The sequence below is a fragment of the Echinops telfairi genome, unplaced genomic scaffold (genome assembly GCF_000313985.2).
Source record: "Echinops telfairi isolate 266 unplaced genomic scaffold, ASM31398v2 ScPeMD7_70;HRSCAF=299, whole genome shotgun sequence".
NCBI lineage: Eukaryota > Metazoa > Chordata > Mammalia > Afrosoricida > Tenrecidae > Echinops > Echinops telfairi.
Window position 1 is genome coordinate 64,454,451 of NW_022103968.1, and position 25,895 is coordinate 64,480,345.

Here is a 25,895-nt window from a genome sequence, read left to right on the forward strand (position 1 = left end):
GTAAGGAGACAAACGATAGGGCAATCGTTCCCAGACCTGGCTGCGCCTCGGAATCAAGCTGACTAAAAATGCAGGCTCCCTGGCCTCAGGGAGAGGTCCTGTGGCAGGTCACAAGTGACCCATATAACCAGGTGTGGACTCCCCCTGGGCCAATGGAAGAAGCAGCCAAGAAAATGGACAGACATATGGACTCGATACACTAGAATGTCTAGCACTATAGAGTGCTGAAGTTTTCTAGAGAAAGTGAGCAAGCCTGTAATCGAGCTTGACAGATGGCTCCGATTTAGCCAGCAAATCTAGGGGAGGAGGTCCCCATAAGCACTCCAGACTCAGGGAACAGCATGTGCAAAAGCTGGGCAACACGAAGTCACTTGAGAGTTGGTGAAATTGCAGTCACCCAGTGGACTCAGAAGAGAGGCTAAGAACGGGGGAGTGGTAAGAACCAATTCTTGTACTCTCCCTTCCGTCAGGAGCACATTCTGTGAAGGCAGCCAGCATCCTGGCTCCCTCACACAAAGAAAGACTGCAGGGCTAGACTCAGCCGATGTGATCCTGGCAGGCCACTAGGCGGTGAACAGTGGCTTCTTGCTCCGTTGAGGGTTGTGTACATTTATTTACTTGTAGGGAAAGGCATCAGCTCAGAATTATGGAAGCAGCTCCCTTCTGGGCTCTGAGCCAATAACCAGGCTAAGAGACAGGCCTAAGTGATCGCATTTAAAGTATACAGACATTGTGGAGAGATCTCCCACCCCACCCCTTCTTCTTCCTCCCCTGGCCATGAGAGCCTGAAATAAAGTCCAATACCCTTCCCCCTTATTTTCAAAAATCTTGATGCACCCAAGTATATCTGAAGATTAACCCCAGAAATACAGACATTTCATCGGTCTATCAAGCCCAGAGGTTGTGTTTAAGAGCTATTCAAGTCAGACTCTAACTACTTCACTTCAGTCTTCAAAATAGAGGAAATCTGGGATAGTCTAGAAAGTCAGCTACTTAGCTGTTAAACAAGTACTATCTGACTAGGCAGCAACTGGGGCTTTGCCATCCTGGACAAGCGTTGCTGCCCAGAGGGCTCCAGGTTCGTTGTGTGAACTGCTTCGGTTCTCAAGGATGAGGAGTGCTTACTGAAAGTACTGAGAATGAGAAGGAAAAGCCAACTCGCCTGGCAGGCTGGCAGTGCAGCTGGAGTACAGGTCCTATGGTCCCTGGAGACATAGACATGAGCCAGGCAGAAGGCAGGGTGTTGTCCCACGCAGTTAGCCGAGCACCAGAGAAGTAGTCATTCCAAGAGCCTGCAGAGACGCTGGGAGGATGCAGGATCAAGGAGGCAGGCAGTGCCTTGGTTTCTGAAAGTATAAGCTGACACCTGTACGTAAGCCTTCCCCAGTACACAGCCAGCCAAGTAATAGCCTCATTAGGCAAACAGAGGCTTAGCACTAGCATTCTGCAGCTCGGCCAGCACCTCTGCCTGACTTTGGGGTCAGCTGGTCACACTGGAGAGAGAAACCATCTCCCAGGCAGAGATTTTGAAGTCTCTTCGAGCCCTGCTGGCTCTGGCCAAATGGGTTTTCCATGAGAAAGCTCCTGAAAGGGGCCAGTTTAATACCATTAGATATCAAAGCTGTTAACAGGGATGCCAAAAGCTTCAGTACTGATCCTGGAGGGCCTCAGAAAAGGTACAAGCAGTACTCAGATACTGGGAACCCTAAGAACATGCAGTATGGTTGAAGTATAGTGAAGGGTGAGTCACGGTGTGTATGCAGACACGGTGCTGAGCCTTTCCACACAGGCTGCCCTTGACATACTAGATAGCAGGTACCGGACAGGGCATTTTACCAGGAAAGGATCTCCAAAAAGAATCCTAGGACACGGGGGCTCTCACCAACCTCCACCTGTGGAGAGACTCCAAAATGCTTACAGGGAAGACCCTATGAATGAAGCTGGAATAGAAGCACCTGGCTCGCTCTTCCCTGGGAAAATAACCTGGCCCCTTATTAATAAGGGAGAAATGTCTGCCACCCAGAGGTTTTCTCCAGCATTGCAGTTGCTGGCCGCAGTACAAATTGCCACAGGCTGGCCCAGGATCTTGGGCTTCTCGTGTCCCTGGTTCACTCTGTGCCTCCTTTCCTGGGCCTGGCATCTCCAGTCCTCATACCTGCCTAGTGTAGAGAAAGCAGCAGCTCAGTACCATGGAGTCCACTCCAACTGGTAGTAAGCCTGCAGGATAGAGTATGCCCGCCCTTGTGTGTTCAAGACGGTTTAAGGGAATAGAACGCCTCATTTTTCTCCCAAAGAGTGGCTGATGGTTTCACACTACTGACCTTGCAGTTAGCAACCCAGTGCGTCACCAACGATGCCACCGGGGCTCCTAGAAGGCTTGTCGACAGGTCTTCCATCTTGCAATCTGTTCTTGAGACCTCAAGGAGCCCAGCTGGCACTGTGGTTAAAGCGCTTGACTGCTAATGAAAAGATTGGCAGTTTGAACCCACCAGTTTGCACAGGAAAGTTGTGGCAGGCTGCTTTTGCAAAGCCCTAGAGCCTGGGAACCCGCAGGAACAGTTCTACTCTGGGTTTGTGTGAGTTGTGAGTTGTCATCCCCAACGGCAAGGGGTTTGGTTTTGAGGGTTCCTCTGAAAGCCACATGCCACTTGCAGTAGCACCAAAGGGTCGGGAGCCTTGCTCTTGCAGCTTCCAACCCAGGAGGCAAACTTTGAGATTGAATATAGCACCGTGTGGGTGACCCCAAACCACACACGAGTTGACAGACGGGGAAAGGAAGTGAAAAGTTCACCTTGTCCTTCCCGGTGACAGAGAACTGTTGGTTTTGCAGTTTGGGTAGTTGGTTTTTCCCCTGTTCTTTTTCTTTTTTTCATTCAATAAAAATAGTTTGATGGGCCAGCATATTATAGTGCTTGTGGAAATAAAAACAAGGAAACACATCATAGGAGGTTCGGCTCCAAATCTGGCCCTGCTTCTCCAGGCAGCTCCAAGCCCTCTCTGTTCCCAGGTGGGTGGCCGGGGAGGAAGGGAGGAGCTGGCACTGAAGCATCAGCTGGCTCTCTAGCGCCCTGGCCTGGACCCTCTCCTCTGCGTGAAATGAAGCTTTGTCTCAGTGTCTGCTTTCCACACAATAAAAAGTTTCCATCACAAAGAGTCGATTCAGGAAGCCAAGGTTAGAAGCAAACAGGTCTTATTTGAAAACTGCGAGACCCAGCAAGGCCTTGGGCTTCCTGCACTGACACCCCACCCCCCGTCCAGGGCCTGGGAGCAGTCTGGCTGGGTGGGGTAGGGCAGCCATGCAGGTTACAGGATGTGAAAGTGGGGACTGAGGTTAGGAAAAAGAATAAAAGGCTGCGATCAGAACACGCCCAGCGGAGGGCCATGTGCAGTTCTCCTCTTCAGGGTTTCCTGTGGGTATGCTGAGAACATTATGTTCTGGCTGTGAACTTGGCTGGCCCAGGCAGCTCTGTGCTCAGTCCCCGGGTCCTAGTGCTCCCTCTCGGAGGTGTTCCACCCTCCCCCACTTGCCTGCCCTGATGGAACCCATCACAGGATGTTCTTGTTCCAGATCTGGCTCTGACTCCTCAAAGAAGCAGTTCATCAAGGTCCCACTACTGGAGGAGCCCCCGAGTGACCAGTGTGTGAGCACTTAGACCCCTAACTCCTCCGGCGGTTCTGAAGCATTTGGGACATGCTTTGTACAATCGCACAATAGCAACTCATGTCTTTTATACCCAAACGATCATCTTTCAGATAAGACTGAGGCTCAGAAAAATGAGGAACAGTCGAGTAAAGGTTTTTGGATTCTGGTCTCCTGTTCTTCAGGGATAACATTTTGAGACATTGTATCCAGTCTTTGAAATACATTTTAGCCTTTGCCTTCAAAGGAATGTTCAGATGAGAATAAGACATTTTCTTGGTTAACCCTCCCAACAAGTAAAGCTCAGGCGTATGGCACAGCAGAGAAGCTGTCACCAGACTTCTGCCCTGCCCAGAGCCCAGAACTCACCCCCTTTGCCCCCAGGGGAGCCCCCATTTAGCCCTTTGCAGCATTACTGACACTAGCCCTGGATTGTCCTGGGCCAGCCAGGTAGCCAAGATCAGAAGCCAGCAGAGACTTGGAAGGGGTGGAGGCTCTCCAGTTAGAAGATGTTTTTTTTTTAAAGTGGGTCCTGGGTTATAAATTCCTCTACTAGATGATAAACAACCACCCCACCCCTTTTTTCCCCAACTCACTTGTATATCCTGCCTGGCCACATCCTTGGCCTTGTGTGTACTGGGCCTTTGATTAACAGTTGTTGAATGCTTTCCATTCACTAGAGAGATGTCTTTAGCCATGAAGCACAGTCAGTCACCAACTGCATTGAGAATCTACTATGGATGAAACATCCGCTGAATAAAGGTCACCCAATTGCTCAAAACGAACACTCAAAGAATAGGCAGCTATACTCTCCAGACTCTGCCCTTCTGAGAACTCACAGTCCAGCATAAAGAAAGACATTAAGGCTGAACAGTGGCTTGGGCCCAGAGTTGTCCTATGTTAGGTAATCTCAGAGAGGCTGGGGGCACAGGCACATCTCCTTGAGACCCAAAGGGGACATTAGGTATTAGCTAAAGGAAAAATAGCTCAGGCAGAGGCCACAGTGCTTGTGAAGACCTAAAATTCAGAGGACACATGGAGAACTGAAAGAAGTGTTTTAAGTCTCCAGAGCTGTCAAGGAGCCAATCAATGTCATGGTCATGCCAGGGGAGGATCCTGACATTGTCTGGTCAGTGAGAAAGGACTCCTAGTGCCACGTTGCTGTCTGCCATAGTCCTGGGGACACTGGAACAATCATAAAAGATGATGGGGACATACTGGGTAAATCATTTTGCATCTACCTCTAGACCTTGATTTTCATGCTTGATAATAGTCTCAGTGTTTAGGAGAATACTTTAATCCTCAAACTTGCTTACATTAATGAACCACCACAGTCATCAGTTAAAAAGCTCCCTTCTGCAAGCGGCCATCTAGTTCAGAAGCAACAAAGCCCACATGGAGGAAGCACACCAGCCTGTGTGATCACAAGGTGTCGAAGGGATCAGGTATCAGGCATCAAAGAACAAAAAATCAAATCATTGTGAATGAGGGGGAGTGCAGAGTGGGGACCCAAGACCCATCTGTAGGCAACAGGGCATCCCCTTACAGAAGGGTCACAGGGGAGGGGAGGAGCCAGTCAGGGTTCAATGAAACATAGGACTTTCCCCTAGTTCCTAAAAGCTTCCTCCCACCACTATCATGATCCCAGTTCTACCTTACAAATCTGGCTAGACCAGAGAATGTACACTGGTGTACACTGGTGCAGATAGGAACTAGAAACACAGGGGATCCAGGACAGATGATCCCTTCAGGACCAGTGCTGAGAGTGGCAATACAGCAAGGGTGGAGGGAAGGTAGGGTGGAAAGGGGGAACCGATTACAAGAATCTACATATAACCTCCTCCCTGAGAGATGGACAATAGAAAAGTGGGTGAAGGGAGATGTAAGATATGACGAAATAATCTATAAATTATCAAGGGTTCATGAGGGACGGGGGGAGCGGTGAGGGAGGGGAAAAAACCAGCTGATACCAAGAGCTCAAGCAGAAAGCAATTGTTTTGAGAATGATGATGGCAACAAATGTACAGATGCGCTTGACACATGGATGGATGGATTGTGATGAGTTGTATGAGTCCCAATAAAATTTTTTTTAATTGAATCATATTTGAAACAAAAGTATGTATATGAATTTACTTATTCAAATGTTTTATGAAATAGCAATACAGATGAAATACTTATGATCAATATTTAGCCTCTGAATAAAAATTTGAAAGATTTGGAATAAAAAATATATTAAAATGTAAAAAAAAAAAAAAAAGCTCCCTCCGGGCGCTAAGCTTCTGGGTCTGAGGCACAGTCCCTTCCTGGGCTTTGTCAACCAGAATTGCCATGAAGGAGCAGTGCCTAGCCCACAACAAGGCTGACTGAACGAATGAGTGAAAGCACCCCTTTCCTGAAGTCACTTTTGGAACAGAAGGTCGACTGATCCTGGATCCTCTCCGCACCTGTCCACCTCATTCTTTGTAGTCACTGTCAGGCACCCCACAAGTAAACCCCAACGTTAGTGGTGAGAGGAACCCTAGGACTGGCTCTTCGTTTCCCAGCCTCAAAGGTGCATGACGACTACAAAATGGAGAGGCAGTTCGGGGAAGGAGGTCAACGATGATTTTGAGTCTAAAATCACGTGTGTTCTCAGATAGCACTCCCTTCGTGCTGGCCGGGCTCTGGGCATGGGCAAGTGCTCCTGGAGTCAGGGTGATACAGTGAGGACACGAGTTCCCAGCTGGGCATACCCTCAAGTATAGTCTCCCTCTGCTGTGGATTTCCAGGCTAGCCCACCAAAGCCTGATTCATCTACAACCGCAGTGAAACATAGAATTAATTCCGGCTATCCCCCGGGGAAGCTAGGCCATTATGGCAAAGCAAACCACCACTTACAGAATTATTTCGCTGGGAAAATGTGTTCTGAGCTCCAAGCAACTAAATTATAAGTGTAACATCGGCACACCCAGGTCCAAATCCCAGTTTTAACACTTCCGTACTGTGCGGTGGTCACGGTACCATCTCCCTCAGTCTCCGAGTTGTCCTTCGCAGAGGCTCGAGTGGGTTAAGCACACCTGTGAGAGGAGCTCAGGTGCTCGTGGTCCCAGCGTGTCAGGTGCCTCCCTCCTTCCTCCCAGAAAGAGCAGCCCGGGAAGGAGACCTTGCGCAGCTTTGCCCTGGAGCAGTATTACCACGGGCTCGATAAATGAACCCGTTTTAAAAATCACAGAACAGCTCCTCTAACTTTGACCTTCTCTAGACTTTTACTAGGAGCCCTGGTGGCCTGCGGGTACAAGTTGGGCTGCTAATTGCAAGGTCAGCAGTTCGGAAAAAGTCAGCCGCTCTGGGAAAAAGATGAAGCTTGCCACTCTGGAAAAGAGTTTTAGCCTCGGGACCCCACAGGGGCAGTCCCACCTGGCCCTGCAGGGTCACTGGGAGTCAGCCTTGACCTGCTGGTAGTGAGGGGGCAAGGCTATGACTGGGGTACCTGGGCCCTGTGTGGCCACCCCCTCCCTTAGCTCTGTGAACAGCACTGTTCAGGCTTCTGCTGTCCTGGGAAGGGGGCTTCGCCTCCAGATTGGACCAAAGGTCCAGGCCTTTCACTGCCTATGGATGTCAGCAGGCCGCCCATGCAGGCAAGTAGTGCAGCTGCCCTTTGCGATGGGGGTGGGGTGGGTGGGGTGGGAGGGCCTACCCTGGGCCCCCCACCACTGGGGGAGGCAGGCCTGCTCTCTAGCCTGGGCTCCCACTTTGGCCCCTCCTAGCTGTTTGTTTCCCAGCTGCAATCAGAACAGTCTGTACCCAGAGAGTAGTGCCAACAGCCAAGGAATCCGTAGGGTCCTAAAGATCCTCTCGTTGCCCTTGTTCCCCCCAAAGCATAGTTTCCTCGTCTTGAGCTCCTTGCCCATGCCGTGTCACTGGTGCTGTGGTTGTCAGTCACCCTGAATGGCCTCCACAGAGAGCCTTCTGGGACCCTCTCCCCTTCCAGGCAATAGCTGGCAGCCTGTCGAAGCCCCCTCCTCCTGCACTATTTCTCACTGGAGCTCCAGTGCCCCGGCCCTCCCTCTTTATCTAGCTCTCCAAACCCCACCCCCCCAAACCAAAACTCATGTGAATGTTTTAAGAATCCAATATTCAGAAAAGGCTCCCTCACCCCGGTCTTCAAAGGTAACCTCGGAGGACGGTTTCTCCAGTATCCTCCTGGAAGTTTCTGCAGGTTTCTGTGTGGATCTGCAGGGAACTGTCCATTTTTAGGGACATTGTTATGCAACTTGGTCTTTCGGCACGTCTGAAATTTTACCTCACTCACCATAATATACCGATCTACACAGTGGATTACACACTGAGCTACTAACAAGCTCAGCGGTTCGAATCCACCAGCAGATCTGATCAGAAAAAGATGAGGCTGTCTACTCCTGTACAGATTTAGGCTCAGAAACTCAAAGCGGCGGTTCCGCCCTGCCCCTGGGGGTCAGAATCGATTCCGTGGCAGTGAGCGGGCATTTATTTCACAGTCCTACCAGCAGCACCACCCCAGTTGCCACTGGGTCAGCTGACCCTCAGTGATGCATGTGTGGCAGAGTAGAGTCTAAGTCTTGTGCCCTTCAAGAGACAGATCACCAGGCCTTTCTTCCACTACAAAGAAATCAACCGAGAAGAGCTCTCTGAAGAAATGAGGTGGCACCATGGGGAAAAGACTGCGGTCTGGACACTTCCCCTTTAGCCTCTTATCTGTACAAGAAGAGAAAGCCCCCTTCTGGTTGTGAATGTCTGCGCCAATAATAAAGGCTATCAGAGTTCAAAGTAAGCAGAGTTCCCACTGCCTGGGGAGAAGCAGGGGAGATATCTTGCTGATTTCATGAATTGACCTTGAGTCACAGTGCCAGTCAATCGAAATACTTGGGGGTGGGGTGGGGGGTTTGTGTATGTGTATGGGGGATTAGGTGGGGTGAAAACCCTGTGACCTTCTGAGTTTACAATGTGACAGGGGCACCAGACAGAACAGGTTTGCTTCAACCTGTATCACAGAGAAGAGAGCAGCCATCCAAAGGTGTATAGGCTGAACACTGATTTCCAAGTCCCATAGACCTGGGCTCCACCCCCTGCCCTGCACAGCCCAGCAAGGGAACACGGAGCTCTCCCGGCAGTTTGTTGAGAGTTGTCCTTGGATGTGAGTCCTAAAGGCAATCAGTATAAAGTTGGAAGCAGCCCACAGGGCACAATGTACCCTGTGAAGTTATACTAGCATTGGGGGTTAAAAAAAAAAAAATCCACACACAAAAAGAGCAGCGTAAGCAATTCAGGGACTCCCCTTTCTCACTACCATCAAGTCAATTCTGACTCATAGTAACCCAGCAGGGCAGAGCTAACTGCTCCTGTGACTGGAGCAGGCAGCCTCCTCTGTCACCCAGCAGCTAGCAGGTTTGAACTGCTGACCTTATGACTTGCAGCCCAATGTGTAACCCAAGACACTACCAGGGTTCCCTTTCTTCTCTAGGATTCCATGCCCCAAAGTGGGTGCTGGAGAGAAGACGGAAATCTGCTATTCACTCTGCCAGTCCCACTTCCAGGCTGATGTGAAGCCTGTTCCTGATGCATGATTAAAGATACTATGAAATTATACGCTTGTATTTTACTGATGTCCTCTTTATGGTCCACTGTATATGGCTGTATATATTTTACACAGCTACATGCATATTACTGTGCTAAGTTGTATACACAAAGCCATGCACACTGTACTTTCTGGAAGATTTAAGAGCATTTCAGAGGTAATTAGAACCACATGTGATTTTTCCCTTCCTCCGCTGTGGGAAGATGATGAATCTGAGATAGTCAAGGGCCTGCCTCTTGGCAGGCCAAGGTGAACAGCCAAATGTGCTCGGAAGGCAAGGGGGGCCTTTTAGAAGACTTCATGGGAGAGGCCCTAAAGAGGCTGAACAAAGGTAAAATAAATGAAAAGTTCCAGGATCCTCTTGTTCAGAGTTGCCTCCGCAATCCGAGCAGCAAATCCCAAGCCCATTCTGCCCACTATGCATCTCCGTGCGTCCCGCGTGTCCCCATCTATCAAATAAAATCTCACCTGCCGCCATGGTGCTATTGGGCAGCAGGTTAACACTGAAAAGTAACACGGCCCAGAGGCTGTGGGGCTTTGGGCCAGCCTCCCCCAAACCCAGGTCCAGGTCCAATCTGAATATTCTCTGCCTGCACAGCCGCTCGCTTGGTGCAGCAGGGTTAGGAAGAGCCCGGTGAGGTTTCTGCAGACCAACTGACGTCCTGTCCACGGCAGAAACAACAGAAAACCAACCCATCCAATCAACTTTGACTTAGCAACCCGGCCGCCGGGCAGGGTGGAACTGTGCCTTAGGACTAAGGCTTTCACCTTCCCAGGAGCAGACTGCTGCACCCATTCTTCCTTTGTAGCAGGCTGGTAGACCCCTCCTCCTCCTGGGTAGCAGCCCAGCACTTTAACCCCTTCACCACTCGGGCCAGCGAATCTGAAACCGTCCTGGGGAGAGGAGCTACCCCGCCCCCCACCCCTGCAGACAGCTTGCCTCCGGTGCAGTCTACAGCTGGCCTAAGAACCCTGTGCGATAATAAAAAGATAAAGAGGCAAACAGGTATGTGGGTCAGTCTCAAACACCACCACCGGCCTCCTTGCCTGAGTCACCCGCGGTGCCAGGTGGGTACAAAGGGCTTTCTTCCTGCTCTTTCCAAGGCTGCAGTCAATAGCACAAGGCAGCTCCTGGCGGGCACACACTGCTCCCTTTGCACCCCTCTCGGACAAACAAATCCTGCGGTCAGAGGGCACAACGGCTCGGCCTCACTGACGCCGGCCGTGGGGACTTAAGTCGGGGTTCCGGGTGATGACTCAGACACGACCCCCGCCCCCTGTGCTCCCCGGCTCGGGTGGTGAGTGCAGCTAGGAGACCTCCCCCACCCCGACAGAGCCCCCTTTGTTGATGAGCCCCGGTCAGAGAAAGGTTAGAGCCTCAAAACGCAGAGGGCCGCCTCCGCTCCCCCCGACCCTCTCCCAGCCCTGCCCCCACCCGGCGGCCCGCACGCAAAACGCTGAGCTCAGCACCTGGGCCGTCGGGCCGCCTTCCGCGGACGGTGGGCGGGCCCAGCGAGCCGAGCCCCGCCCCGCCCCCTCCCGACGCACGTTTTCCAAGTCACGTCCCTGGTCCCTGCAGGGGGTCGGGGAGGACGGCACCCCTCCGCTTGCTCCCCCACCCGCCGGCAGTCAGCTGCTCAGCATCTGTCACCTCCGCTGCCCCGTTCCCCGGGGAGCTCACCTCGGCTGTGGGGGGAGGGGGAAAGATGGGGGTCTCCCCTTCCCCCATCCCAGCCAGCTGCCGGCTGACCACGGCAGACCACTCCCCCGCCCCCGAAGTGGGCTCAGCTTTTCAGTGCACCCGTTAACAGAGCCGACACAGGGGTTTTGTAAGTTTCTTTCCTTTGTTGCTTAAATACAAGAAGGTCCAGGAGGGCTCCTGGGTTCGTGCTAAAGGCTGTCCCCTTGCGAAGTACAAATGGGACACCTCTAGGCCAAAAAGGGCCCCTTTGGGGCCTTCCCATGGGAGAGCTGCGCTCTTGGGCAGGATGCCGGAAGGTAGAGGGGGTCCGAATCATCACCCCTCCGTGGACTGAGGGTACCCTGTTAGGGGGAAAAGGCTTTGGACAACTGTCACCCTGCCCATTGAATCCGCCCTGCTGACCCCTGCTAAAGTGTTGAACCAAGAGCCAGCCTGGAGAGAAAGCATGTGTCCATACTACCATAGTGCAGGGGTCCTCATGTGGCCCCAGGACGTTTATCTGGCCAGCCGGGTGGTTTTGCCGGTTTTGTTGGTTTTTTACTTCAAAATAAGGTATGTGCAGTGTGCATAGTAATTTGTTCATAGTTTTTTTTTAATATAGTCCGGCCCTCCAACGGGTCTGAGGGACAGTGAACTGGCCCCGTTTAAAAAGTTTGAGGACCCCTGCCATAGTGCCTCCAGGGTTCACCCTGCGTCTTCTACACACCTCTGAACCATCGTGCCCCTCCATCTAAAACATGCAGTCCCCCGGAGCGCATCCGCACCTGTCGGTGGCCTGGGCTGAAGGATGTGAGCCCACCTGGAGAGCCATCAGCCCCTGTCTGTGTGACCACTGCAAGTCACTTCACTTCAAAGCGGGTCTTCTCCTCTGTGCACTGGGGCTGATGCACCTCGCCCTGCCACCCTGCACCAATGAGTTGCTTTTTTTGCTGACAGTTGATGTGAAAATACAAACTCACTACCAGCGAGTCAGTCCCAACTCCCAGCGATCCTGTAGGACAGAGCGGCTGGGTGGTTTCACACTGCTGGCCCATGGCGGGACCCACCCCACCACCTGTCTTCTCTAGGGCAACAGATGGGAAGTAGTTTTAAGCCATAACAATCTCCAGAAAAGTCAAAGCGTGTTGTGTGTTGGAGAGGACAAAGAGGCCCTCAATTCAAATATAAGTTTTAGAAACACAGTGTCTTAAATAGGACAAAGTTCACCCGGATGAGAGAGACTATTGGCTCGAGGCCATGCTGGCAACCAAGGATTTACAGATAACTAGAATTCTCCGTTGTGCAGTTTAAAACCACCAGCCACTCTGCAGGAGAGAGAGGAGACATCCTACTCTGGCACGAGTTACAGTCTCGGAAATCCACGGGGGCAGTTCTACCCTGTCCTATTGGATCGCTAAGAATTGGCATTGACTCCATGGCCCCAAGTGAAACCGGACTTGGAAGTGCAGAGGAAGCGGCCACAATAGCATGATTGGCAGATCAGATCATCACAGCTGCAGGTGGGACCACAGAACATGAGTGGCACACTGCTAGATAGAAACGTTTACAAGATTGGTTCAGGGGGGCAGCAACCTAGCCAGTCAGGCTAAGACGCCAGACTTGGTGACCCAGGACCCCAGTTTGCATTCAGGACTAAAGCATGACCCTCGTCCTCAGGGAGACCGCACATCCCTGGGCTCGCTAGGAGAGTGGTTATAGTTCACTTTGAAACACATTCTGACTGAGGGCAAGGCTTTGCTGGTGGCTGCTTCGTGGTCAGAAAGAATTCAGTGAAGGCTCAATCCACTCAGACTCAGTCACAAATTTAGGATGTTCACCATAGCGTAGCCGTCTATAAATGTAGCGTTCAGAAATTAAGTTCTAATGAAAAACAAACAGAAACCCAAACAGAATCCCTGCCATGGAGTCCAGGACAACTCATGGTTATCCTGTAAGACAGAGTATCCTGTGAGTTTCCGAGTTTGTAACTCTTTATTGGAGGAGAAAACCTCCCTTTTCTCCCAAGGAGCCACTGGAGGTTTTGAACTACCAACTTTAATATAGTTAGCAGCCCACTCTGCCACCAGGGCTCCTAAGCTATAATACAGGAGGTGGCAACATCAATTGATGTTGGCAACTTCCACCACCAGCCAGCCAGGAGGCTCCATAGAAAGGCATGGGATGTAGGCCACAGGTCCTTTTAACAGACCTGAATTTCTGAAGAGGAACCCTTCAGAAAGGGCTGGTGGCTGATGGCGTAGTGGTTGTGTGTTGGGCTTTGCTGTGCAAGGTCAGCAGTTCAAAGCCACCAACTGTGTAAGAATGGAAGATTCCACCCTGTCCTGTAGGCTCACTATGAGTCAGAATAGAACCCATGGCAGTGAGCTTAGTTTTGATTTTTAGTTTCTAAAAGGAGCCCTGGGGACAGAGTGGTTACCCACTGAGCATTTCCAAACCACCAGCTGCTCCCCCAGAGGAAGACAGACTTTCTACTCTGGGAAAGAGTTAAGAGTCTCAGAAATCCACAGGGGCAGTTCTACTCTGGCCTGTAGAGTTTCGAAAAGTTGGCATCACATCTATGGCAGTGAGCTTCCTTGGGAGCTTTGTTAGATCTCTCTGGGGATAGATATACCTCGGTCCTTGGCTCCGTGGGAGAAAGAATTCACACAGAAGCCTGGTTTGTAATCCAAGAAGTTGTTTCAGGTTTACACAGGCACCCACAGGACCCCTCACCCCATACAGCCTCCCTAGAAGCTGCTCAGAAAGTCACGAAGTCAGCTCTGGGCTCCTGCCTTTTCAATTATTCGGCGGGGAGGCGTGGTGGAAGGCCCTAGTAAACCCCCATTGGCTGAGTTGAATTCACCTGGCCTAGGTGGGCCAATCCAGGTGCCGCGCCCACCCAGGTGTACCTACCCTTCCTGGCGGGAAACCTAAGCCTCTGAGCATGCGCGGTGTACCACTCCATGGACCAGTAGCTCAGACCTCTGAGCATGCGTAATGGACACCCCATTCCCTAAGCTAAACTACCTAACATTCCCCCCTGAAGAGATATGGACCCAAATCTTTGGGGTACTGGGCGACGACATCTCTAGCTACTTCCTGCTGACAAAAGGGGCAAAGTGGGATTTTGGGTCCATACCCTTCCTACTCTGTCGAAAGGGGTTGTCCATTCAGGTCCCAGGATGGATGAGGTTGAGGTGGTCCAGGAGATGGCACACTCGGTTCAGGGGCCTTGGTAACCTGAGAACTTCTGGAAAAACAAACAGGTGAACAGTTTAAGTGAGACAAGGGTAAGATTGTGAGGTGGCAGTGCCCTTGAAGTTAGGTGAATGTCACAGGAAATAAAAATCTCAGGATTATCAGGCAGGAGTGTTTATTCACTGTAAACACAGGAATGGGAGTAAAAGCATTCACAATTTCCCCTAGGAAGGTACAGGGGTTTGGCACTACTAGATGCAGTGGGATCACTGCTTCATTTATTATCCTAAGGTCTTGGACCAGCCGATAGACCCATCTTTCTCTTTAACTGGTAATATGGGGTGTGACAGGGGGAGTTAACAGGGACCAAAAGTCCAAGGAACTTACTAATAAGGGGTTGTAACCTTTTGATGGCTTCAGGCTTCAAAGGATACTGTCGCTGATAGGGAAACTGGGTAGGATCTTTTAGGAAAATCTTTACAGGGGTAGCATATTTAGCTTTGCCAGTACCAAACTTCAGGAGTTATGACACGTTCCGAAGGTTTCTGTGGGGGAATCTGTGGCTCCTCCACTGTGAGGAACATTTGGGAAGCTCTAGAGCAGGGGTCCTCAAACTACAGCCTGTGGGCCACATGCAGCCCCCCACCCCACCCCCCGGACATTTATCCAGCCCTCTGGGTGTTTTTGACCCCTTTTGGTTTTTTACTTCAAAATAAGATATGTGCCATGTATATAGGAATTTGTTCATAGTTTTGTTTTGTTTTTTAAATATAGTCCGGCCCTCCAACAGTCTGAGGGACAGTGAACTGGCCCTGTTTAAAAGGTTTGAGGACCCCTGCTGTAGAGGGACGAGAATGAGGCCCGATGACTATGCAGGTGTGTAACTTGTACAGTGTATCTTGGCCTAGGAGAGGAGCTGGACATTCAGCGATTACTAGGAAGCTATGAGAAAAATAGAAGTTATCCCATAGGCACCTGAGAGGTTCAGTAAAATGTTTAACTACAGGTTTTCCTGACACTCACAGGATGGAGCAGGTGCCAGGAGTCTGGGGAAGGAGATAAGGACAGAATAGGTGGCCCCAGTATCTAAAAGGAAATTTACTGACCTACCTGCCACATCACTGCTCACCCTAGGCTCCAGACCAGTAACAGCTATCTCTTGATGTTGCTCTTGTTCTGGTTAAGGCAGTTCCTAGCCCAATGACCAGGTCACCAGCAAATATAGCACTTGGTACCTGGTTCAAAGGTCTGAGAAACCTGGGAGGCATTCAACGGCCATCGGTTATCCAGTGCAGCCAATACCTGGGCATGCCTGATGTCTTCCTTCTCTCCTTCTCCCAGGCTGAGCCCCCCCCTCCTGCTCCTGATTGTAAAAGGCCCTATTAGCACAAGCAACCATCTCCGCTAGGGCAGCTCCTGCAGGTTTCTGCACTCGCTTTTGGAGCTTATGAATGTCCGGTGCCAGGCCAAGATATGACAAAATAACAATTTATAAACTATCAAGGGCTCATGAGGGAGGGGGAAAATGAGGACCTAATGCCGGGGGCTTAAGTGAAGAGGAAATGTTTTGAGAATGATGAGGGCAATGAATGTACAAATGCGCTTTACACAATTGATGTATGTATGGATTGTGATAAGAGTCGTATGAGCCCCTAATAAAATGATTAAAAGAAAAAAGAATGTCTGGTGCAGCCTGTGTGAGAAATTTGTCCCTGATTAAGACTTGTCCCTCATAGGAGCCTATATATATAGCAGTATGATTCTTCAGGGCCTCCTTTAGCCCCTATAAGGAGACTCCGTAGGTCCCTGGTGAATCACTGCCACTTTGGCATAATTAATGGCCTTTTGCCTACCTGACTTGATTTTAGTCCATTTGTGAAGCACACCAGGAAATGTTCCCATGCCCACTTGTCCTGAGGCTCACTGCTTCCAAGCAGGGTCTGTTGAAGGTACAGCTGTTTCCCCTACAGGGTACTTTTCACTCATCACATGCAACTCCTCTGCGAACTTCCTAGCACCTTTGAGCACTCGTTCTTTCTCAAAGTGTGTCATCGTCTGTCCCAGTATGACCATTACATCCTGCCAGGTGAAATCATAGGTGAGGGTGAGGTGCTGGAAGTGTTTTATGTACTGTTCGGGTTTGTTAGACTAACTGCCCAAGTTATTTTTAATTGCTTGAATTCAATTAGAGTAAAAGGCTTGTAAATTGTCTGGGGACCAAATTCCCCTGCTGCCTCTACTACAGGTAGAACGTTCAGGGCTGTTTCAGGGCTGGGGGAATAGTCGCCCCCAAGTCCAGGGTCTCCTGGGTGCACTAGGAATGAAGGCCTCTCCTGCTCCTCAAAAGGAAAAATGCTCTAACAGGTGGCATCTCCGCCCACTTTCCCATCATTCCACAAAAGTGTTCTAGCTGAATCAGGGTTGGAAGGGAAAATATACCATTCTCTGGCCACGATTCTCCTTTCTCTGAAAGATACTGTGGCCAAATAGAGATGCAAAGTGTAATCAGCTTTTGTTTGTCCAGCCTCTCTGTATCAAATCTATCCCAAATGGACAGGATACACCCAAGGGGGCAATTCCTGGGTATGGAGCTGGGAAGTCCCATCTAGAAAGCACAAGACAAGAAGGCTATGGAGAGCTTGATGCCTCAAGGTCAATAACCGCAGCTTCAGCGCGCACCCCAGGTGCTGTGAATCTGAGGCCTCAGGCAGGCGCCTCCGCCCAAAGACCAGTCACTGCAGCCGACGTTAGGTCCGACATTTGTAGACCACAAGCTAGGAGGGCCACTGCTTGGTGTGGCCCCATGGCCTTCAGAGACGCCTGCTGTCAGGAACAGACTCTCAAATCTCTGAAGGGAAGGGACGTCTATCAGGCAGCTCGGGGAACCTTTAAGGAAATTGGAATTTCTGGCTAGAACATTGTGGTGGAGGAGCTGTATTAAGAGCTGTCCCAAGAAGTGCCGGAGGCAGCATCACTGAAAGGGGAAAGTTGTTACTCGGGCTCGGCTTCCGAACGCCTTTGGCCTAGGCCTGGGCAACAGACAACCAGCCAGCAGCAAGGAACAAACCCACACTGGTAGAACACTACAGCAGCTTGTTTGAAAAACCAGGAGAAAGCTCAAGGGAGTGGAGGGGAAAAAGGAAACATTCGGCTTCGGGCCTAAGCAGCCAGCTACCTAGCACCACCGCTCTACGTGTTTGGAGAGGCCGGCGCCATCTTGGCCAGGATCACGCGCTGTTGCCCGCAGCCAAAATGGCAGACACCCAGTGGGCTGCCAGGGAATGAGAGTCACGTGGCTGGGAAAATGGCAGCCACAGCTTACGGCCTAGCCAAAAGCCAGGCGGGGGCCAGTCACCAGGGCCAGAGTCCTGCAGAAATCAGCACATCCAGCCATCCAGCTGGCCAGAGCACAAAGCAGACCACTGAGCCTCGAAAAGGCTTTGGGAGTCAAAATCCTCCTACCCTGCAGGCGACAGCGTCCCAACCCCTCCCAGAAATCCAGCCTGGGGGAGGCAGGCAAGTTCCCGGGGAGGCAGGCACCGAAAGGCGGACGTAAAGTCCGTACACCAGCAAGAACAGGCGAAAAGAGGGACACAAAAGGGTGGACCTGCGGTAGTACATTACGAGTGTCCCTGTGAGTCGGTTGCGTTCAGCCTGGCTTCCTTTCCAGCTACACGCGTCTCCCGAAGGTGGTGAGGTGAGAGGTAGGCTCTGGTTCCTGCCTTTTCAATTATCCCGCAGGGAGGCGTGGTGGATGACCCTGGTCGACCCCTTTGGCTGAGTGGAATTCACCTGGCCTAGGTGGGCCAGGTGTACCTACCCTTCCTGGCGGGAAACCTGAGACTCTGAGCATGCGCAATGCACCACTCCTGCACGGGCTGGTAGCTTGGACGCCCCAGTCCCTAAACTCAACTACCTAACCATTTCTCAAATCTTTGCTCCCAAGGTCACACAGATAAAAGGCAGGGACTTTGCAGTTCTGGGTTTAAAACTGGGCTAGGAAAACCCCAAGACTACACGGATGCATGAACAGTGTCAGTCTTTGTATTAACTTGGTTTATTTTGGGACAGGGGCAATTACATAATTGAACTAGTAAGTCATTTACTGTTTTGTACCAAAAGTAACAAAATAGAATGCAGAATCTCCATTATCTGTTAGAAAAATAACCCATGGTCACCGTGAATTGAATTCAGTGCCTTGCACCCCCATTGTTAGAGTCAAAATGCTCTGTAGAGTCCCTGGCTGCACCCCTGGGGGAAGGAGGGCTGCTGGAGACCCTGTTCACACCCGCCCTGCAGTTCTGCAGAGACCTGGCATTCCATCTGCCTCCACAAGGAATTCTACTCTGTCACAGAAACAGCAAATACAACATTTGTTTTCTTAACTGTTTTTATTAGGAGCTAATCAGGACATCATGCCATTTTTTAAAAATAACCCATTTTATTGGGGGATCTTACAGCTCTTATAACAATCCATACATCAATTGTATCAAACACATTTGTACCTATGTTGCCATCATTTTCAAAACATTTTCTATTTCAGCCCTTGGTATCAGCTCCTTGTTTTTTTCCTCCCTCCCACACCCTCTCGCCCTCAAGAACCCTTGATAAATTGTAAATTATTATTATTTTCATATCTTACACCATCCGCTGGCTCCCTTCACCCATGTTTCTGTTGTCTATCCCCTGGGAGGAAGCCCTTCCTCAGCAGTGCTGCTGGGTGGATCTAAACCGGCTATCTTTTAGGTTAGTAATTCAGTGCGGTCTGCACCACCCAGTGTAATAAAAATAGCCAACTTCAAAGGCAGGTGCTAATAGCCATACCGAGCCCAGAACTCAGGTTGGCTGACTCCAGTTCCCTGGCCCCCCCATGGGTTCCAGGACTTGCCTTGGACACAGACCAGCAGGACTTAGCCAAGGCTTCAGGTTATAACCGGAGGGAAGGGATTGCTCAGCCTTTGCTCCGGTTTACACATTTTCTGTTTCTTTTCCTCCTAAGTTTTCAGGACTCAGGATGGGAAAGGAACCCTGAGAAGCGGGCCTTGAATAGACTGGGGTGGGGGGTGAGGGGCTCAGCAGAAAAGAGATGGCCTCCTGGAGTGGGCAGGACCTAAGCTTGACAGGCTAACTTGGCCACTCTGGCTCGAGGGCTGTCTGTACCTCTCACCACTGGTTGGATAAATGCAAATCCGTCCCCACCCCACCCCCTCCTCGCAAATCCTAAAGCTCCCCTCTCAGCTCCCCTTCCCTTGTCATGGGGCCAGGGGTTGGTGGGTATTAAACTAGTTCTTTGTAAGGGTCCCGGAGGGCCCTGCTCTGTCCTCTTGAGGGAATTACTTCTTTCAAAACCTAGGATCCCAGTAGAACTGTCTGCCAGGGAGCTCACCTTTATGAGCGACCATTCTCACCTGTGAGCCTGGTCCTCATACCTGCCCCTGCCCAGCCCCTGTTTCATTGGCTGGGAGCCCAGCTCAGCGTTCATTCCAAGTCCTATGTGAGTCCTGAGGACTGCTGGCATCCAAGGGAAAGATAAGCATCAGAATCCATCCAGAGCTTTGCCCCAGACCTAGAGGACCAGACTGGGTGGTAGATGATGAAAATCCTGATTTTATAACCTCCTGAGATAAAGCTCATTCCCAGTCGTCATTTACAACAGGATAAGTAGAGAACGGATGCTAAAAACCCTTTGAAAGGCTGCAAAATACAAAGTATTGTTAGAATTCCCATTTCAAAGAGCAGCTTCATTTGCAAATGTATCTCCCTGGAGAGTTTTCACCTTAGCACCAGCAGGACAATGATAATCTTGCATAAGACCCTGAGCTGTCTTTTACAACCTTCCCAATAGACCAGGTGTTTTATACTCTTGCTATTTTGACCTAGCTGTTTGTTGTTGTTTTAAGTAAGAAAGCAAGCTACAGAGGTGAGCGGGCTTCAGTGTCCCAACCAACAGCCTACCAGCCAGCCCCACCCCACCCCACTCACCACCACCCCGGTGAGCTCGCCTGCTTCCTCCAGGACTTGAATGGAAATGCTGCTGAGATGCCCAGGCAAGCCTTCAGGCAAGGAGGCTGATTTCAGGGACTCTCAGCCTGAGCTCTGTGTGGGGTTTTAAAAAACTATCCCAGACGATCCCAAGATCTGGTTTGACTTCCCAAAACCAATGGGGACAGTTTGCTAGTCTGAGACCCTGAGTACAGGTGCATAAGACAGTAAATGTCTGAACAGGGAGGGAAAGGTGGCCTGGAGTGGATGCTTATTGACTGAAGTGCTGCCCTTAGAGAGGCTCCCATGGTAACCTGACCCCGAGACTGGGACCTGGAACCTGAGTCATCTAGCGCTTGACACTCGCCCACTCCGTGGTCTATGTGATCTGTGCTCCCTAAACCCCACTCCTAAGAAGACTCGAGTAAACTCATAGAGCCTAGTTAGTGGCACTGGCGCCCTCTGCAGTTGTGCAAAGAGGCAGCCCAGCTCCCGACCCCGCCAACAAGACACTGATTAGAAACAATAACTGAAAAGCTCTTGAGGGCAGAGACTGCTGGAGGGTGATGTGTTGGTGGTGGTGGCACAACATGAGGGGGCCAGATGCCATTGGCGTAGTCACTTTCAAACAGTGCATTTTGCGGTATATGAATTTCACCTTAATTTAAAATAAATAAGCACGGAGTATTTTGAGCCACTTGTCAAGAAACTGCTGGGTGCCTAGAAGACTTCCTACGACGGATGCACATTCTGCACAGTCCCTGTCTGTCCCGGCTTCTTGGAGCTGCTCGCAGATCTGGAGGGAAGAAGCCCCTGTTTTGCATATTATGTGATTTCTGTAATGTTCTCAAGCCACTTCGGTACAAGGCAGTATCGTGTGTGTCTGTTATGTGTATAAGGCATTGCCGTGTTTGCATCCATACATGCTCATAAGCCAAAGATGCAAGAGTCACCTACCATGTCACTTAAGAGCAGACCGCCTGGATTTCATATTAGAGGGATGTGAAGCCTGTGGATGTCTTAACAACCCCCAGAGTTAGCGTGTCACTCCCACGATGTGACCAAAAGAAACAACATCAGGTGACATCTCCCTAAGGTGGCCTCGAGATGTTAGGTCAATCCTAAACAACTCTGTAAGTAGCAACACTGGGTGTCTGACCTTGAAGAAGAGATGGAACGCACCAAATAGGATGTCACGGAGGCCTTCCGGTGTGAAACCAAGGCTGGGAAACTGCAGAAGCACCGGGCCTCTGGGCATTCGGAGATCTCTTGGTAGGCTCTGATAACCTCCCGAGAGAAGACCTGCAAAGACTAGGATTGTGGGTCTGCGCACAGCAGGGGACCTCCAGGGCCTTGGAAATGTGGTCAAGTCTTACTCCTGACACCACCTGTAAAAGGCTAACCCTGAAGTCTGACGTTTGAAATAACACTGTAATTGTTCCTGCAGATTCTCTGGTCCTCCTTAAATGGACGTTTTATGGTCCTACCTGGTAGCCTTGCATGACTACCTTGCCATAAACTAAAATGGGTTTGTGCATGATAAACTTAAAGCACTTAAGTAGTCATGTTTAAAAGGAAAGCCACGGGGCAGCCTCTCTTGGGACACCAGCGTTGAGGAGCTCTTGGTCAGAAAGGTGACATCGAACTGCATAGGAAATAAGCCTGCTGGGAGTCCCCTCTCTCCATAATGGAGGGAAGTGGCTGCTGGACAGTGCGTCGGAGAGAGGACATGGACGATCAAAAGGACAAACCTCACTTGAACAGTTAAACCCTTGTCACTTGATCCCCCACTGATATTAGGTCTGAGCTGGCTTTGGTTTTCTGTATTTCTAGGTTTTGTTTGTTTAGATTGGGGTTTATCTCCGATGTGTTATGTCCTTGGAGGGCACCCTCTTGGATTTGTTATGTTTTTCCTGTTTTTCAGCATACGAAATCCAGGATTGATGAACCTAACCTGTAGGGACAGCAAATAGAACCAGGACTTCTGGGGCCTTCATGGGGCGGGTAGGGGTTAAGGGAGCTGATATCAAAACAATGTTTTGAAACTGATTGTGCTAGCAATTTTGCATATTGCTTGATATGATTTAACTATGGAATGATATGAGATCTGTATTAACTCCCAATAAAAGAGTTTTGAGGGGGAAAAAGGTGACGTAGGGACTACCGCTGAAGGCCTTGCCAAAGGCCTGGGACTCCAGGTGCAAGTCTGTGCAATTCCAGGCAAAGCCACTTCCTTGCTGCCTCCAACCATCCACGTATCCACCGGCTCAAAGAACATTTGCTGGCTACTGCAGGTCCAGTCCAGTGTGGAAACATGATAAATAACAGAGATATGCACAAGGTGTATATTATAGCAAGGGCTCAAAGGGAGGGATGGCCGTCTGGGGGTGGGGAGGCTGTGGAAGCTTCTTGGCAGAAAGGATATTAGAGCTAGGTCTTCAAGGCAGCTGATAGGGACATGTCCAGGCAAGTCCTCTCAATCTGCTGGCAGGGGCGTGTCCCGCCTGAGCCTGGGGGGACCAGGGGTGAAAGGAGAGGACCATAGATTCCAGCGCTGGCTTAGAAGCCTGGAGGGAGCCACCCCCACCACAAACCTGTAGGCTGAGCCCAATAAAGGCTGCTTCTCTGCAGTGAGTGCTGTGTGCAGCCACACAATCTCCCCAGCCCTTGACCCTTTACAGAGCCTGGAGTCTACCTGCCACCTCACAGGTGAAAACGGACCTCCTTGTTGCCCCTGAAGAGCCCTACCCTGACCACCCATAGGAGTTACTAGAAACCCTGTCTCCAGGCTCAAAGGTTCTTCTAGTGGACCTTAGTGATAGAGGCCGCACCCAACTCTCCATGGGGTGGGGGGATGTCAGGAGAGGTGCCACTCAGGATCCATACAAGGGCAGCAGGTTGGTGGGTGGGGTTGTAGCCAACCCCCTCCTATAATAAACATCACCAGGGCTAGAACTCTGGTTCTTTTTCTATCACTTGCAATAAAAAAAAAAGTTAGAAAACATAGACAACAATCCTAATGGACTTACATTTGAAAGAAACAAAATGACCCAATGTCCTTTATTTCAGCCTTTCCCATTTGGAAAACCCTTCTTACTAAGAGAAAGTGGTGGAGGATCCTCAGCGCAGTGCTGCAAGGCAGGATGGAATTTGTCCAACGAATGAATGACTTTCTAAACTGCCTCTGGATTCCTTTGCCTGTCAGTATCCATTTATAAGATAAATTTCCATTGTTCTTAGATCCAGGTTTGCTTTTTTTCTCAAATACTTTTTTTTCCTGTTAAAAAAATAAAGAAAAGGAGAGCGGGAACAGAAAGAGTGTGACAAAAGAGCCCCTAGTCTATCTCACTGCTGGCTCAGGGTCCCCTCAGCATGGAGGGAGGAGGGAGCCCCCACGGGTTAGTTCTCGGATCTTCTCTGTGCCAACACACATGGACAAGACACTCCTAACTCTGCCTCCAACCTCAGTATAGGGCAACTTCACCATACCCTGCGTCTAAGGCTTCTTGTAAGTGGCTGGACGTTGGAGGTCACCCGCAGCCTCAGAGACTAGTCTGTGCTGTTTTTGAAGTGTTTCCTAATCAGACTGATTTTTTCATCTATAAATTGGTGCCCAGAGATGGTTCTCCCGTTTGTAAAACAGGTGGGGTGCAGTTTGGATTGTGTCCTTCCCAGTTCTAAGGTTCTAAGTGTCCTTGTCATACCCTAGGCTCAGCCTTTTTTTTTTTTTTTTAAAGGAGGGATGAAGATGACCAGGCTTCTCTGACAATAGACAATATGTCCCTCACAAGCAAAGTTGGCTGAGGGAGGCCGGGCTCTCCTGTCAGCTCTGGTTAGGCCCCTGTCTGCTCAGGTGGGCCGGCTGATGAAAGTGTGGCTCCCTCTTCCATCAGTGTCCCATGTAATAGACTAGTAAACCTTTGAGGAAATAGTACATCCGAGTCTCCTCCCACGCTCTCAGCAACCATTACCCACGCCCTTGCCGGGGGCCAGGTCAGGTTGCCTGCAGCCCGGTCTGAATGACGAAACAAGGGATGGCCATTGCACTCTCTCTGGAAATCCAGTTCCTTGGCCCTGATGCAACTTTCCAGGTCTTTTGCACAAAAGCAACGAGACCCGCAGGGCGCTAGGACCCGAAGGACGCCCGGCTGGAAACTGCTGGGAAGGGACCGCGCAGCAGCCGCTAGTCTTTGTGGCCTGGCCCTGGGGTGCCGGGACCGTGTGGTTTGAGGTCCAGTTCTCCGTCCCAGGACTAGGTGCTATGAACCCAGGCTTGATCAACAGCCAGAGGTGTAGCGAGTAAAGGGCATCCTGGGACAATCTCTTAATTTTGAGCCCCCACCCATCGGTACCGTCGCTGGCTTCACCGGGCGACCCCATGGACGAGTGCCTGGGGGAAGGGGGAGGGAATTGCCCCCATCTGCCCCCTCCTCGCAAGGCTTCTGCCAACCACCTTCTCCAACCCCGTTTCCTTTGAAGCAGTTAGAGAGTGAGAATGTGCAAAGTTTGGGGACCAGGCTCCAAGGAGGCAAAGACCCTCGACTTAACTCGGTTAGGTGTTAAGGGCAGTGGGTCCGAGGGCCCTTTCCCTCGAGCTCAGAGCTGTCCAGTCTGGCCCGGCCCGGCACACCCCCTCAAATTCCGACCCTCCAGGAGGTGGGCGAGCTGGGCGTACTGGCTCGAGGGTCAGCCTGGATAACGTCCGTTCCCCGTGCCGCGGTCCCACGGGCATCCACTCGGGCACCATATGTGTTCGCAGTTGGCTCCGGGGACAACTGTTTCCCTTGCCCGCCTGCCCCCAATACTTCGCCGCCTCTCTACTCCCGAGGTCCCAGGCTGCCCCCTCCCCCATCAACGCGACCCTATAATAAACAAGTCTTTTCCTTGATCCTCCCCTGCCGCGAGCGCCCTAGGGGACTTGGGCAGCTGCAGCCGCCGCGAACCCCATCCAGAAGGGGGGCGTGGCCACGGCTAGCCCTGGAGAGCTCAGGCGCTCTGCGGGGGCGGGGCCAGGCCCCTGTCACCGGGCAGGAGAGAACGTTGCGAACGTGCGCCCGGTGCCTATTGGTTTAGCAGGGCCACACTCCCGGGGCTGGATTGGGTTGCGGAGCAGAGGGGTGTGGCCTCGCCGCACTAGTGCTTATAAGCCTCTCGGCCTGCTGCTAGGGCACGGAGCAGTGGGAGGGGGCGGAGCGGGCGGGTCCAGGGGCTAGTCTGGGCAGCGCACGGGGGTTGGCACTGCTTCGCGCACCTCACCTAGTGGCAGCCGTTCTCGGTCCAGAAGCTCTCACTGACCGCTCTCGCTGGTGAGTATCCGTTCTACGCAGCGAACGCTGCGCGGGCGGCCTCGGACGCTGCCACTTTGGACCCGCGGAACTGACTCCCGGGTGTGTGTCCTTGTCTTTCAGCGACTCCTGTGTTCCCTCATCCTGAACTCGACAGACGTCCTGAAGACCGTGCTCACCATGCCTAGCCTTTGGGACCGCTTCTCGTCGTCGTCCTCCTCCCTGTCTCGGACTCCCACCGCCGATCGGCCGCCGCGCTCGGCCAGGGCCTCGGCGACCCGAGAGGAAGGGCTCGGACGCTGCGCGAGCCTGGAGAGCTCGGATTGCGAGTCCCTTCACAGCAGCAACAGTGGCTTCGGGCCGGAGGAAGGTGAGCGGTGGGCCGGGGCCGGGGGGTGGCGGGGTGGGACGAGGGAGGAAACCACAAGCAGAAAGGGGGGTCAAGCCACCTTGGCTTCGTGTCCCATCAGAACGAATTGCCAGAGAATTGAGAGAGAGAGAGAGAGAGAGAGAGAG

At 51.4% G+C, this 25,895-nt stretch overlaps 1 protein-coding gene and 1 pseudogene across 1 annotated transcript in view; both read left to right on the forward strand.

Annotated features, from left to right (window-relative positions):
- LOC101640254 overlaps positions 1–6,831 on the forward strand; it is a 10,530-nt pseudogene extending 3,699 nt beyond the window's left edge.
- Positions 6,832–25,310: 18,479 nt separating this feature from the next.
- The window catches only part of DDIT4 (DNA damage inducible transcript 4), a 2,162-nt gene continuing 1,577 nt past the window's right edge, over positions 25,311–25,895 (forward strand). Inside the window, exons 1-2 of the mRNA XM_004701154.2 lie at positions 25,311–25,400; positions 25,503–25,749. Coding sequence (XP_004701211.1) covers positions 25,560–25,749 — 190 coding nt within the window. The 5' untranslated portion in view covers positions 25,311–25,400; positions 25,503–25,559. The remainder of the gene's footprint in view (positions 25,401–25,502; positions 25,750–25,895) is intronic.